Raw genomic sequence first — 15,402 nt, forward strand, 5'->3', positions numbered from 1 at the left:
CAAGGCTCAAACCACGCAAGCCTGCAGCCGCCATGGTTGAGACCCAATCACCACCCTGGCCGTAGACATCCACTCCCACTTATGCGGCTAACGAGCTAACAATTGACGCTCATCACAAGCTGCCCTTCTTATTCTGGGGTGTTTAAGCCGAAAACAAATCCTCACCTCATGCGAACTGCGAACTCGTCTGCAAGCTCACGTTTGTGGTTGAGGGTGCAGGCTGGCGGAATTGCAGGGCGTCAAGTGTAAACAGCCATCAGCCAACTGCCAACTGCCAGGGCTCCTTCACTCTCGCTTTCCATTCACTTTGCCTTCACTCTCCCACAGTCACTAGCCAGACAGGACTTGATGCGTTGCTGCATCTGCCATTGCCTTCGACTTGTCAACCTGAAATCTTAGGCTCCGTGACCTTCCCCATATTTTTTTTATTTCAATCGTTCACCTGCCTCGATCACTTTGCTCTGATCTCTCTCTTCTGTCTCTCATTACCTTCCCATCCTTCATGTCCTTGCAATAATCTGCTCTCGTCTTTGCTTGCTTGTCCTGTTTCTTCCGGGGCCCATCCTTGAGTGGTTCCACCACTCTTACTGTCGTTATTGTCCACTTGTCATTAACTTGTCCAAGTGACACGAGACCAAGATACCTCGTCACTAGCCATGGACTCAACGACGTGGTTCAATCTCTTCATCATCTACTTGTGAGTGACTGCCTGACCCTGACTGCCTCCCCCGACGTGCAATCCTCGTGGCACCCTTGGAGGGGGTGGACGGCACACCAGCCAAGGATCGACCGCAAAACCAGTCTAGCTAACCGAATGTAGCCTCTGGCGCTATGTCCGACTCATTGTCAACCTGTGGGCGTTCTGGACTTTCAAGCCGATCCCCATCCCAGAAAATCCCACTCTTTGGCCTTCAGATGTCACGGTCATCTTGCCTACCCTGGACGGCGAAGGAGAGGAGCTGGAGAGAACCATTGCCTCGATCATGGAGAACGAGCCCAAGGAGTTGATTCTGGTTACGATCGACGAGAACTTGGCCAAGGCAGAGCGGACCATGGGGAAGATGCCGGCGGCTAAGTACCACCGCATCCGTTGCATGTCGGTCAAACATGCCAACAAGAGACGGCAAATGGCTCGAGCCATCCCCGAAGTCACCACCGAGATCATTGTCTTTGCCGACGACGACGTCACGTGGCCCCGTCGGACTCTCCAGTGGATGCTGGCCCCGTTCGAGGACAAGAAATATGGAGGAGTGGTCACCTGTCAGCGGCTGCGGCGGGCCGAGAATCCCACCTTCTCTCAGCGTATCTATGGTTTCCTAGGAGCACTCTACCTGGAGCGCCGAAATTTCGACTGTGCGTCCACCACTCACATGGACGGGGGGGTTCCATGCTTGTCTGGGCGTACCTGTGCCTATCGGACATCCATCCTCCAGGACGTAAATTTCACCAACGGATTCACAAATGAGAAGTGGTGGTTTGGCCAATTCCAGCTCAACGCTGATGACGATAATTTCCTTACGCGCTGGATGGTCAATCATCGGCACGAAACCTACATGCAATACCATCCCGAATGTGAAGTGCTTACCACACTCGAAGACAACCCAAAATTCCTCAAACAATGTTTGAGGTGGGCTCGCAGTAATTGGCGCAGCAATCTCACCAGCATGTTCGCTGAACGTCGTATTTGGCTGTAAGTTGGATCTTCACCCGGAGCTCCTCTGATGGGAGATTCTCCCTCGGTTCTCTGAAAAGATCTTGGCAACTGACCATCTTTGGCCCCTTTGCTAGTCAACAACCGTACAGCACGTACGCAGTCCACGTCACGACTTTGATGCCGCCTGCCATCATCGGGGATGGACTTCTCTGGCTCTGTTTGTGCAAAGGCATTCGTGACTGGCCTGTCGACCAAGCCAGGACTGCCATCTATGCCTTTGCCGCTTGGATGACATTCTCCAAGTTCATCAAGCTGGTGACTCACTTCGTGCGCTACCCTGTCGACATCTTCCTGTGGCCAGTGTCTATCCTCTTCGGATGGTTTCATGGAGCCATCAAGGTCTACGCTGTAGTCACATTGGGCGTGGTGAGTTCTGATGAGCAGATTCTGGACATATCGAATGTAGCTAACGCTTTGCAACAGACCACTTGGGGCAGTCGACCCAACGCTGACGCCAGCGACGCTGGAAGAATGATCCGCCAAAAGAAACCACCTTTCTATGAAATTGGAGACGAAAAGTTGCAAGAAAAGCTTCTACCTAACGACGAGATGATGACCTACGCCAACGACCAGAAACACTACCAACCTCCCTCCGCATAATTCTCCACTCCTCTAATTCCAAATGAATCACTTCGTGACCGAGCCTACCCTTGGCAGGATGTCAAACGAGGCAATAAATATTCATGCGAACCCCAGATTTCACGGTTGGCCGAATTGATTTTCCATTTCTTTCTAAAACGAGCACATTCTTTCGAAAAGTTACAAACGGGAGACTATCAAAATTGAGAACAAAAAGGACGGCAGATGGAAAGGTGGGAGGCTTTCTCTTCGATCCACAAAAGCTCAGCAATATTCACACCATGTGTCTTGTAATACCTCGGAACAGGAGCCGGATTTCATGTCAAAAACAAAAGAACAAGGGATTCGCACGCTCTTTTACTGGGGACGAGACACTTACTTGATTCACTTTCATGTTCAGTTCGATCATCAAGGACTTGGAAGGCGGTTTCCTAAGCTTCTTCCATCGTGCACATGCATTACTGAGAGGAGCTTGGAGCTTGCTTCATGACTTGACACTGTAAATAGCGGGTTTTGCTTCTTGCTTGATGGGACACGATGGGACATGATGGGCATGGGAAATGAAGCATGGGCCTGGCAGCGAGCGCATGAACTCGAACAAATGGATGGGCGGATTGACTCGATTTTTTTTTTCGCTGTGACCCCGCCTTCAGGTTGTGGCCTGGAATGACGGGACGGAAATGCACTGGAAGGGACTGGGATTGTGGCAGGCATGGAAGCGGCTTCTTCTTATCACTCACTCGTTTCTTTTCCCGTTTTATTGCGCACAGCGAGCTGGACATTACTGGGTTGAGCGACGGACATGACCATGACGGACAGTATGATGAATGACAGACAGTACTTCTCGCGAGTTTCTCTCACAACTGGGCGGCTAATACTGAAATTGAATGCGTTTCGTGTCACCAACACACCCCCCGCCAATCCTTTCCCCCTCCCGTCCCTTTGCTTTTCCTTTTCCTGTCCCATCTGAATTCCGTTACCATCACACATTTTTGCCACTACTATACTTGTTTCGCTTCGCTCAAAAGGATCACAGATGGCAGCAAACATGCCGACGACGACGATTTTCGCGGTCACGGGCGCGTGGACGGCCATTGCTGTCGTGTCTGGTCTTCTCTGGTGGCCCGGCTTCAAAAGTCCCACACGCCGTCCACGGCTCAATCCCCCAAACGATCCCGTAGGCTTCGGAACCCAGCCCCCAGGGACCCCCGAAAGTCTATCCAGACGGCAATACCGCGCCGCCCGCCGCCACTCCTCATGTTCTTCGAGTTGTCATTTGGGATTCGGCTGGGAGAAACTTGTTGGCTCCCGTCCAGCCCGGGATGTTTCTTGTCATCCCATCTCATCTCGTGTTTCAAGTTTTGTTTCTGGTCTCGTACCGGGTTTTTCCCGCCGTCTGTCGCTCAATGTGGGGCATTTCCTCTTCCAGGATACTCCGTTGCGACGACCATCTGCCGGCGGGTTCCTCGCACCGGCGATCCGAACCGACGACGGTGGCGGCGACAATTAGCCATGAATGAGCGGACTGGGGACAATACCGTCGATGAGATGGACGCTCTCTGGAGTAAATCGCTCTGCGCCAAGTATAATCGCTTGACCGCCGTCCCAAGTACTCCTGTGACTTTTCCAGCAAAGTCCTCAGTGTGGTAGCCTGATTGAGGCAGCTTCTTCTCATGGATCAAGCACAGATACCATTGGAGTCTGACTTGGCGAGGCCCTCTTCAGATGGGCGATCACAGTTTGTTCCTGCTCAGCTCCTATTGTTGTGGCGGCGCAATGACAGCACACATCTCTTTCAGCATCGCGCGTCAAGGTCAGATGTAGGAGCAGCAGAAACCATGTATTCATGCCCATCATTCCATGAAGACGCCGTCATTGTTGTCTGCCGATCCTTTTTCACATGGAAACTTTTTCCAGTGGTTGCATCCTCCAGACTCGTGTTCTCGTGCGTTCATGCAGGAGCTGCAGCTGCTGTGTGACAGAGGCGTCGATAGCCTTTGTACTGTCGCACAGCATCGAAGCTAGAGGGCGTTGTTCATGCTGTGTAACGTTCTGGTTCAGTGCTGTTCAGTGATGTTCATCTTCCCAACCACGCCAGGGTACGGGTCGCTTGGCTGCTGTGTCACGGAAACGTGGCAAGTCTATGGTCTCGTTAATTGTGACTTTCGGATAGCGGTGAGGGATGGGTGGTCGAGTTACCGACCACATACTCGAGCTCGTGTTATGCCAGCCGGATGAGGAATGCATAATGCAAGTTTCCCACAATCTCATTCTGCTTGTTTTTCGTCTCCTCTCGCCATCCAACGCCTATTCTAGCTTCTCTTTCCCTCCTTGAGGCCTGTAGCGGCGGTTTCGTTCATGCGCTGTCCTGCAGACCACACGCCCATCTTTTCTTGCCCACACGAGGATATCGGTACCCTGAGCGACCTATCGTCTGCGCGCACGTCGTAAGGTCGCCATTGGTGAATCAACCACAGAGTAGACTCTCGGAGGGGAAACACTTGGAAAGTATTGATTGGCTCAGTGTAGAAGCGTGCTCCGATGTGATGACTAGAGACGTGGCTTGCATAGAGAGGGATGCACCTGTAAAGGTGCCTGCGCTTCCTGTCAGTGGATACCCGGGGCATCAAAGAACCAGTGCTTCTAAACCCCTGTCGTGAGGTCCGAAGATTCACCAGGACATACCACTCTGGACCTATGGCCGTCGAGGGATCTAGACCATGCAAAAGTGGCGTTTCAAAGGGGAGCGAGACAGCCAGAGAACTCCCCTGCGCCGACGCGGTGATCGCAACAGACTTTTCTGGGCGGCAGTCGTAGCGATAACAGCATCTGCGAGTTGCTGGAAATGGGGCCACCCCTTGTGGTGGGCAAGGATGGCAAGGATGGGAAGGCCATTCAAGAACGAGTAGGAGTTCCAATGCAGCCGCTGCCACCCAATCGAACCACCATCTTCCAACCACGCAAACCTATCGGCCTGCGCAACGCTACAGGGAATGTCGTCGATGCTGGGATTGCGTCCGCCACCCATTGATGCATGTCCATGGTCTCGACTCCCACTCACGAGTACATCTGATCCCACCTATGTACCTAGGTACCTAGGGACAGGTATTTCACATTCTGCCGCTCTTCGTACCGAACCATGCTTCCTCGCTCTCTGACTTGTCCTGCCCCAGTTCGCCAGTTTCTTCGCGTCGGTGGTTCCTCAGCCTATGAGTGTCGACTGGCTGTGTCGGCCTCCCCGCCTCGCAGTAGAACTCGGCACGGCTCGGGGCTGCTGCCTTCTTCGCACCCATGTCTAGCATCACCATGGCGCCTGAGCTGCGTCGGCCTGTCTCGATGTCCCTGCTTCTTTCTGACACCCCGTCGAAAAGAGGTTTCTCGGCACTTCGCAAAACCGGGTGCCAACTTGGCATCCCCGATTGTGTAACCTGAGTCTGCCCTAGAACTCTCGGGCTAACCTTGGAACGCAATTGGCCCTTTACCCTTACTTGCTGGTGCCCAGTAGGGGGTCCCATTTGGCTTGCGAGGAATCAGGGACTCTCCCCTGCCACTGTCGTGGCCACGCATGATCCAGGAGAACACTACCTGAAGCAACGAGGCTGTCACACAGGGAGACCATCACGTGCGAGGCTGACTGGTGACGGGATGCTTCGCGCAGTATACTTGTTTAACTTGCAAAGAACACAGGGGAAAGAAAGTCTGAGTGATTGAGATCGGGAGGAACGTCATCCGAGAACTAGCCTCCCCAGCGATTGACCTCAATTCTGTTTGTCTCGTGCCTCAACGGAGGCAGACAGCCTGGACAATAATCAGCACCTTTCATGATCATGCAGACATGCGACAGATGATGGGTACCTGCTTCGAGAAGGATTTGCACCTGCATCAAAGCCCTGCAAGTCTTGAGGCATGATTCAAGACTAAATGATTTGGGGAGCAGTCGGAGGTGATGGCCTATCCGGCATAAGTGTGGCGACGAAATGCAGAGACAGCAGCTATTGTCTCTTCTCAGCTTATACCTAGGGCTCTACCATCGTTGTTTGTTGCATTCAAGCGGCTTACAGGACATGCCCCGGGTGTCCGGTGGATTACCCGATGCCCAATGCGGTGTTAGCACGAACATATGGTTCATGACTTTGTTTGTTAGCAGGGGCCGAAAGGAGACTCAAGGAGTACAACAGGAATGCGGCACGGAGTACCTCGTCTACCTGCGCTGACTCCACAGTTACAGGGACGGAGAGTGCCGGAAAGCTTAAGATGCAGCAACGGGCTCAAATGGTTCCAGGTCATCGCACATGCGTCTGATCAGTCGATGAAGCTTTTGACCGGGATAAGTCGGACACTGAGCGGCGGAGAAGGTCGATGTCAAGATGGTCTAGCGCCACTGACTAGAAAGACAGATGGTTCAAGTGCCAAAGGTGACTTCCTCGGCGAATACGAGTCACCAAGAGCAGCTGCCGCTGCAGCAACCCGATCGATCGATGCAGTCGCCCTCTTCGGAGGCTGCAGATGGCACGGCATATGACTTCTGCATTGCTTCAGCACAAATAAGGGGCGGGCATTGGCAAAGAGCAGTGAGAAGTGGACGAACACGCGATGTCTCATCTGCGGCAGATTGAGCATCCACATCGCGGGCAGTTGGCTTCACAAAGGGAGACCGACATCGATCCCCCTTACCTGGAAGGACCTGTCTCAAAACGCCGCCAGAAAGGAGCAAATTGTGTACTGTCTGGTAACAACTGCGAGGGAACTCGCTGCCTCCTTCCCCCGGACTCTTATGTCAATTGACATCTACGCGAGAGAGATTGAATCCGAATTGGCAAGATGTGTTGGCCATGCCATCATTTCTTCCTTGCGTGCGAACACCGATACCTCGCAATGCTCGCAATATTGAATCGAGGCTGCCTGCTGACGATCGCGCTTTTTGTGGGGATCGTCGATACCAGCCGCTCGTTGAGATCTGGCTCACAGAGATGACAGCACCTTCTCCCGTCTCTTTCAGAAGGTTGGGACTTGATCTTTTGAAATTTTGTTGTCCATGCCCTAATACCCTCCAAATATATTCTGCGGCCAAGTGTCCAGTCTTGAAACCTGGGCGTGATGATGCCGACGCGATTGTCTGGAATGCCATTGAGCACAGACAGCAAGGCCAGCAGCATCCAGGGCGACACATTCCTTCCCTCGCATGCTAAACACCATTCTTGAGTCTGGCATGCCGCGCTCCAGCTCTCTCCAGCTCTTTTGTGGTATGGTAGTGTGTCGGAGTCCCCAGCCCATGTTTGTCTCCAAGGTATAAGTCCAAGTCGTTCATTTTCAGGCCATCCCGTCCTTCATTTGGTGTCGCCATTCGTCGTCATGGCTTTTTATGACAGATTCGTTCTCTTCCTCTGTTTGACTTTATGCACCTATTCCGTTCTTGCATCAACCCCAACAGGTGACTGGAAAGGCATCGCCGCCAGCCTGCGCAGCACCTTGGATGCCATCGAGCTATCTCACGCGCAACATCTCCCCCGATCTGGAGGATCACGTTCACGGAGAGACGCGATATTTCGAGCAGGTCCTTCAGGCTATTGGAGACCTTTGGCTCCCAGCCAGCGGCCAAACTCCTCGGAAGACTTCTCGGAGCAGCTGGACCAGCTTGTAGGCGAAATTGGAAGTGCAGTTGAACAGCTTATCGAGTTGCTTGCATCGGAGTTCAACTTTGGAACGTTGTCAACTACACTTCCCACGCCGCCACAGACAACTATATTCCCCATCACGGATATTAACACTACTCCTTCGGGCTCGACGATTCTGACAAGCTATGCAACTTCCAGCCCCATCAATACCGCACCGTTCACCTCATCGATTCCTTCGCCGACTGCAACGTCCACATTCAACCCACAAGCCCCGGACCTCAATGTGGTCTACTACTCGCAAACGGACCTGACGCCTGTCATCTCACTCGCCCAGATCTGCAACGACCCTGCCGTGGACGTCGTGATCCTCGCCTTTGTTACAAGTCTGATCTCTAATGGCGGATATCCAGCCATGAACATGGCCTCGAATTGTTGGGCGCCCCACGCGGCTCAACAGGCTGCTGGAGCCACGGGGCTTCTGGACTGCGTCGGTGACGGCTTCTCAAGCATGATAGCTACGTGCCAGCAACAAGGCAAGAAAGTGCTGCTCAGTCTCGGCGGGTCTGTGGGAACTCTCACGATGTCGAGCCAGGACCAAGCGGTCGAGGTCGCGAATACTCTATGGAGTTTATTCTTGGGGGGTTCGAATGCTACCCTGGCGCCTCTGAGACCCTATGGAAACATAGTGCTGGATGGTATTGATATTGGTGAGTTCTTTTGCCTCCTGCCGCCAACGAGGCTCCTCCTCGTTCCCCCAATTCCTGTAAGACATCTCAACTTACGCTTTTCGTAGATAACGAGCTCCCCTCTGCCGCGACATATATCCCGACATTAGTGTCGACGCTCCGCCAACTCATGGGCTCCGACTCTTCCAAGTCATACTACCTCTCGGCAGCGCCCCAGTGCCCCCGGCCGGACGCCTCCATCCCCGTCGCGAGTCTGCTCAACTACATTGACTTTTTCAGCGTGCAATTCTACAACAACCCATCCTGCCAACTCAGCTCGGGGCAAGGGTTCTTTGACTCCTTACAGGCCTGGTCCGCGGACCTCCAGGCGCTGAATGATACGCTGAGCAGCACGCGCAGGAACAAGAGATCTTCACGTGGTGGCGCTGTTCTGCGAATTCGACAAGAGGCCTCCCCGGACAACACATTCTACAACATTAACAACGGCATCACGTCCCCGCGGCTGCTGATCGGAACGCCTGCATTTCCCGCGGCGGGGAGCGGCTATGTCGACGTTGCGACTTACAAATCGATTCTCGAGCAGGTTAAGAACATGAGTCTGCCGAACCTAGCGGGCGCCATGTTCTGGGATGGCGCGTATCAGGAGGTCAGCGCGCAGGAGGTGCCTGACGGCGACGGTGGTAGTCAGAACGTGACTTTTGCGCAAGTGGTCAGGGAGGTTTTGGCGCAGTGAGGAAGGGAGGGACGAAGGGAGAGAGGGAGGAAACCAGGGATAATAGAGAAGTAGATTTATGAACACGAACTAGAACTAGGAACCAGACCCACGAGGAGAATTGCAGACAAAAGGGGGGCCCTGAGCCCCTTGCTTTTTTTGGAGGGAAGAATGAGTTAAACCTGTACTACCTATGAACGCACACCTCTGCCTTGAGAACTACGAAGTCCGATCCTCTTAATTTCCATTTCGCCAGCGAGCGACTTTGAGAGGCAAAGCGGGCGTGATACCGAAGCAGTGCGGGAGCCCCAAGGATCAAGAATCAAGAATTAAAAAGTCGTGAGTCCCCGTGTCCTGTCAGTTGCCCCCCGTTATATAGGGTTAGGGTCAGGGTCCAGGTTGTCAGATTGGACACAACGCAGATGGAAGAGGGGGGGATGAAACCAGCTGAGAGAGAAAATTACGACGAAACATAGGTAGGTAGGTAGGTAGGTAGGTACCTGGTATTTGGGCATTGAATCAATTGGATGATGAAACATTAAAGACGAGACATGAGAGGGATCTAAATTCATATCCCCTTCGCCCCTTTTTTTTTGTTTTTCGAAACTAACTACCTAGGTATGAATTATCCATTGCCCTGACTCCATCCTATGCTTATAACAAGAAGAGCTGGAGAAGATGCCCCTTGCAAACCCCCAGTGGATTGGTTTAGTGCCTGGTGTTTAGTCGACGTTGATCTTGACGTACTCGCCCTCATCCTCGGAGCCGTATTTCTCCCAGTCACTCATATTGTCCTGGTCGTTGTCGACGCCTGCGCGCTGGTGGTGATGGTGGTGGTCCTGAGCCTTGCTGTCCTCGGCCTCATATCTCGGGAGTGTCTCTGTGGTTTCGTTGTTTGGGGCCGGGGTCTCGAAGTCGACGGTCTCGGAGCGGTTGTCTCTTTCTCGCTCGCGCAGGGCTTCTTCCTCTTTGGCTTCGCGGTGCTTCTGTTCACCCATGGTGGTGTCCGCTGGAGCAGAGTGTTGTTGCTGTTGCTGGTGAGGTTCCGGAATAGGCTCGGCGTCGTACATGTCCCTGTCCTCATCGTCGTCGTCGGCGGCATCGAAGAGCAGGTCTTTCTCGTTCATGTATGCGTCCTCGGGTCTCTCGTTGGGTCGTGCAGGAGAGGGAGAGCCCACGTGGACTTCCTTTTTCTCAAAGGTCTTCTCGACCTTTGGTACGCGGATGATCAGGACGCCGTCGACCATCTTGGCAGTGATGCCGTCGACGTCGACGCTGGCTGGGTCCCTTGGTGTTCCCAGGCGAATGGTCTTTTCAAAGACGCCGGTTTCGCGCTTGCGCCCGTCCACGACCAGGCGGGACATCATCTCCTCGTCGACGTTGGGGCGGTGGACAACGCCAGCAACGCGCACGACGGAGTGTTCGCCATCCCAATCGACGCCGACGTCGGATTTCTTGGCTCCGGGCAGGGAGAGGTGGATGACGTAGGCGGCGGCGGTGTCGAAGATGTCGGTTCGTGGTTCAAAGTCGGTTTCGACTGAGCGTGGGGAGCTGCGTAGTCCCAGGCCTTCGGCGGCGGAGGTCAAGTCGACGCCCAGACGCTCACCGAGATTACTCAGGAAGTTGCTCAGGTCGAAGCCGGGTGCTGCTTGGCCGGGGCGAAACCCACCGGCGAATGGGCCGCCGCCGCGTGGCGGGGAGCGTGAGTGAGGTCCATGATGTCCATGATGATGGTGTGGTCCTCCACGGCCTCCTCGATGAAAGCCTCCGCGGCCACGGAATCCGGGGCGGGGACCGTGGCCTTCAGGACCTTCATGGCCTTGGGGCCCGTGGTGACCGAAGCCGAAGGGACCATGAGGGCCGAAGAAGAAAGGGGGTGGTCCAGCCCCCCAGGGATTGGGGCCATGGTGATGGTCGTGACCGTGACCGTGGCCGTGACCGTGACAGCCTCGTCCACCGCGACGGCCGCTGTTGCCTTCTTCGGCGCTGCTGTCCTCGTTGTCCTTGTCTGCAAAGGCCCTGGCGAAGCGACCACGGCCACGGAATGGCACGTCCTTACGTTCAGACGCAAGGGTGGCAGGGTCGATTTCAGGAGGATCTTCAACGTTGCTGGTCTCAGCTTGCTTGCCCTTGGCTTTCTCGTTGGCTTGGGCGGCAGCGGCGTCGTGAGCCTGTGCTCGTGCTTGAGATTGCCCGGCCTCTGGACGAGGGGGTTGTGGTGGCGGAGTTGATGGGACAGGTCGTCGATAGTGGGCGAAGAAAGGGTGATCTTCGATCCCGGCGACGAAGTCCCAGAAGGGATGGGGCGGTTGATTCAAGTAGTAGATGGGAGGCATCTTGTCTTGCTTGACTTCGAAATGAAGTGAGGAAAGATGGTTGACTATGAGAGAGAGGGAGATGGCAAGCCACAGCAAAGGTAGGAAGATGCTTTATAGCACATTTACCACAAGGTTCTGGTTACCCCGCCGCCTAGGCAAACACATTCGCTACGCACACACATCCTGGACGAAGCTTATGCGATGGATGGCGGCGAGGCAGCTCGAAGTTGCGAGAAGCATTGGACGCCACAGGCTCAAGTGCGGCAGACGCAGCCTTTCGATTGGGTGCCTGCGCCATTGTGGCGCGGCTGGTGTGAATCTTTGAGATGGTCTGGGCTTTCGTTATGCTGGGTGCCTAGATGGCCTGCACATTCACTGGCTGCTACTGTATTACTAGTAGGCAGAACATGGTTCGGGGAGGCAAATTCCTTGGGGACGATCTTCGGTCGAGTCTTTGATGCTCCATCGGCTTCTGAGATGCAAGTTGGCGCCGATCGAGTGACGCGTCGCGGCCGTCCCTTAACGGTCGGATCAAAGTAAATCCGTCACTCTCGGACCATTCGGCCCCGAAGCCACTCTCAGCCTTGTTGCCAACCCTCACGAGGCTGGGTGCCTAACCAGCAGGTAGTCACCAGTGCAGGATACTCGTACACAGAGAAACCAAACCCTTTCCAAGCCTGGGTCATTTATGGGCGTCTACTACTTGAAGATGGAGTTCGCTCGCCGACGCAACGCTCTTAAGTCTATTCAAAACATATAACACCTAGCTCCGCACCTGAACCTTCATCGTCATCCCATCAACCGGCACAGATGTGACCTGGTTGACGCTCCAGACCTCTCGCTCACCATCATCTTTACCATCTCCTCTCGGTCTCTCCATTTCTGCCATCTGCCCTTTGCCTGAATATCCCACTTTCTCCCACTGGAAGCCTCTGGCCACGGCACAAAGCACCACTTTGGCCTCCACCATTGCCAATTCCTGTCCGATGCAATTTCTCGGCCCGCGCTCGAAGGGTCGCCATGCGCCAGTGGGCAAAGACGCCACGTACTTTTCATCCAACCACCTGTCGGGTCGAAAGACTGGAGCATCGGGTCCCCACACGGCTTTGTTCATGTGAACCAGATATCCGCAGACGTAGATCCTAACGCCATTGACTTCCACGTCTTTCTCCTCGCCGCTCGTTGTGCGCAGCTTCAACTTTACAGGCGTCGGATTCTCAGGGGAGAGTTCGGGGATGCGTCGTGCTGTAGAGGCGGGGGGATGAATGCGCAGCGTCTCCTTGATGAATGCCGTTGTGTAGGGTAGGCGGCTGCCAAGGATGGCTTCAGTCTCTTTACGGGATTCTTCATCCGTGCGGCCCAGAATATCGAGGGCATTGAAGGGCCCTCCCTCTTTGCCAAACACTGAGTCATGTTCTTGGATCAATTTCTCGAGAATGGCTGCCGAGGGCGGAGACCATGATGCTTTGGATAGCTCGAAGCAGAGCCATTGGATAAGCGTGGCGGTTGTGTCCTGGCCGGCGAACAGAAAGCTCTTGACTTGAGATACAGTGTTGCGAATCAGCGCCTCGTCCGGACTCAAACCTGATAATGCGAGACGCGTAATTGATCTCTGCGATCCGGTTTGCCCATTGTCATTTGGGCCAGATTTGACCGATTCTCGCAATTGTTTCTGTTCAGCCGCTAGCTGCTCGCGGATGACCTTGGCCAAGTCGCGGTTGAAGACCTGCTCGTAGAACCAGGACTTCGTGGGCCGGATAGGGTCAAAGTAGACCAGCGGGTTAAATCCCCTGCCGACGGGGTACACGTATTTCGAAAGAAGCCTCGACGCCGTGAGCATCCCGAAGGGGCCTTTCGATCCAACCCCGTCCGGAGTTGTCTGGGCATGATAATCCTTCTCGATCGCGACGGTGGTGATAATGTCTGTCGTCAAATCCTGTGAATAGTCCTTGAGGCTGAATACTTCACCACTCGCCGCGGCGCGCTTCAGCCGATCGACAAAATCTCGGGTCTTGGAAATAATCATTCCATCCAGGGTATGCAGGTGCTGGGGAGAGAATCCCTTGTTGAACCGCCGTCGCAAGATCTTCCATTCCTCTCCCTCGGCAATGATCAGCGATTCAAGGCCAATGAGGCGGTACATGGACATTAATGTGTCGCTCTTTGGGAGAGAATATTTGAAGACCGAATTAGGCTGGGTGATCTGCTCCGCGATGTCCGGATCCGTGACAATGAGAAAGACCGAGTCCACGGGATTCAGATCCATCAGGAAAGCTGGAGGTCGACCTAACGATTCCCAGATTTCTTCAAAAGCATAGTCTGGGTGTCTTTGAAGGGCGGGGTTGAGCTTCTCGCCCATGTTGATCAAGTGGCCCCATACTGGGTGACGGGGCAACTGCGGGATTTCTTTGTAACGACGACGAGCATTGATGGTGCGCTGGATGATCCGGACGAGTTTGACTGTGAGGTAGATTGCGACGAGCGCAGAGAGTAGAGAAGGGAGGCGTTTGATGTCAAGGAGGCCGAAGATAGGTTGGGCCATCCTCGAAAGCTATTCCTCTGGGGTCTGGTGGAAGGTTGCCTGCCGTGAAATCAGTGGATGAGTGTTGATGTTGGTACTTTTCCCCTGGTGTTCGGACGAGTCAGGAAGCGCACAATTGGTTCGAGCTATGAAGCGTCCCAGTATCGGCTAGTCCGGAAGCTAGGGAGGCTGGACCGGCGAAACGGGCGTCTTCTTGAGAGAAATTGAAAAGGGAACAAAGAGAACACAGGAATAAAGATGTTGACCGAACAACTGAGAATTACCAGATCAACAGGGAGTTGATTCCTAGGGACCAACGGCGCTGGAAGGATGTGCCAAAGCAGGGCGGATGATTGGTAGGGTCGATCTTGCAATAGAGGCCCACGGGTATCGTTGAATGGTGCCTGGGAGGTGCCTTCAGGCCCGACAGAGCGGGACCGGGTTGACAAGGACTGTACCTATTGACCCATGGCCCAGGAAAAGAAAGGTTTACGACGCAATGTAACACAGCCTCAGAAAGAAGCAGGGGGGATCTGGCACCGACGACTTTGTACCTTGCAGATCGGAGGCACAGATCTGGGGTTGGATCATGAGATAACCTGGACAATTCTTTTGTATGGTTGTGACTTGGCCTGCTCGACTTTATTCCAGCCTCGACGTCAGTGTCTCGTTGGTGTCTCAGTAGGTCGTTGACTGGTCCTGTTGCCCATGATGCTTAGGTAGATACACTATTTGTTAGTGCTTATACCCATCCAGCTTCGCACCTTGTAGGATCGGTTCAAGGCTTTTGACCCAACGCTATGCCCTGTATTCGAATAGATGGAACCAGCTTCGGTGTCAAAACTAGCAAAGCCCCAATCTCCCTAGGTAGGCACATTGTATGCAACGTAGTATGAAGTACTTCGATATGCACATGCCGAGGCCTGATGGATCACCCCACCATTCCATCCAGTCTTGTCTTACCCCTCTACCCCTCCATAAAAAGGAAGGTTAGATATTGATATGGCACAAAGTTGCCTCTAAATACGCTGGTGAGGTGGTATGTGAAAAATTCCACCACCTTTATAATGAAACTTGGGAGCTAACAGAGCTCTCTTAGGCCGAGTGGTTATGGCGCAAGTTTCAGGTAGACCTGGAGCTCACGCTTCGAATGGTATAATCGGAGTACTTGTGGGTAAAACCGCGTGGGTTCGAGTCCCACCCTCATCAACCGCATATTTTTTTTGTGCCTTTTTTTTTTGGCTCTCTTGGGGGCGT

General features: G+C 53.9%; 4 protein-coding genes and 1 pseudogene across 5 annotated transcripts; 3 read left to right on the plus strand and 2 right to left on the minus strand.

Annotated features, from left to right (window-relative positions):
- Window positions 1–656: 656 nt before the first annotated feature.
- Window positions 657–2,314, plus strand: Z520_11103 (uncharacterized protein; the record flags this gene model as incomplete). Its single annotated transcript, XM_016781593.1, has 4 exons — window positions 657–697; window positions 821–1,690; window positions 1,789–2,080; window positions 2,138–2,314. The coding sequence occupies 4 exons, from the start codon at window positions 657–659 to the stop codon at window positions 2,312–2,314; spliced, it is 1,380 nt and encodes a 459-aa protein (XP_016627371.1).
- Window positions 2,315–7,645: 5,331 nt separating this feature from the next.
- Z520_11104 (uncharacterized protein) lies at window positions 7,646–9,327 on the plus strand (the record flags this gene model as incomplete). The annotated part of the gene is made up of 2 exons (XM_016781594.1): window positions 7,646–8,615; window positions 8,702–9,327. The coding sequence occupies 2 exons, from the start codon at window positions 7,646–7,648 to the stop codon at window positions 9,325–9,327; spliced, it is 1,596 nt and encodes a 531-aa protein (XP_016627372.1).
- Window positions 9,328–10,028: 701 nt separating this feature from the next.
- Window positions 10,029–11,642, minus strand: Z520_11105 (uncharacterized protein; the record flags this gene model as incomplete). Its single annotated transcript, XM_016781595.1, has 1 exon — window positions 10,029–11,642. One exon carries the CDS (start codon window positions 11,640–11,642, stop codon window positions 10,029–10,031), a length of 1,614 nt encoding a protein of 537 aa, XP_016627373.1.
- A 745-nt stretch (window positions 11,643–12,387) lies between these two features.
- Window positions 12,388–14,166, minus strand: Z520_11106 (uncharacterized protein; the record flags this gene model as incomplete). Its single annotated transcript, XM_016781596.1, has 1 exon — window positions 12,388–14,166. The coding sequence occupies one exon, from the start codon at window positions 14,164–14,166 to the stop codon at window positions 12,388–12,390; it is 1,779 nt and encodes a 592-aa protein (XP_016627374.1).
- Window positions 14,167–15,234: 1,068 nt separating this feature from the next.
- Z520_11107 lies at window positions 15,235–15,354 on the plus strand (annotated as a pseudogene). The gene has a single exon. The product of its transcript is annotated as a tRNA-OTHER (tRNA).
- The last annotated feature ends 48 nt before the right edge of the window (window positions 15,355–15,402 follow it).

This window comes from Fonsecaea multimorphosa, assembly GCF_000836435.1.
Source record: "Fonsecaea multimorphosa CBS 102226 unplaced genomic scaffold supercont1.35, whole genome shotgun sequence".
Taxonomy (NCBI): Eukaryota; Fungi; Ascomycota; class Eurotiomycetes; order Chaetothyriales; family Herpotrichiellaceae; genus Fonsecaea; species Fonsecaea multimorphosa.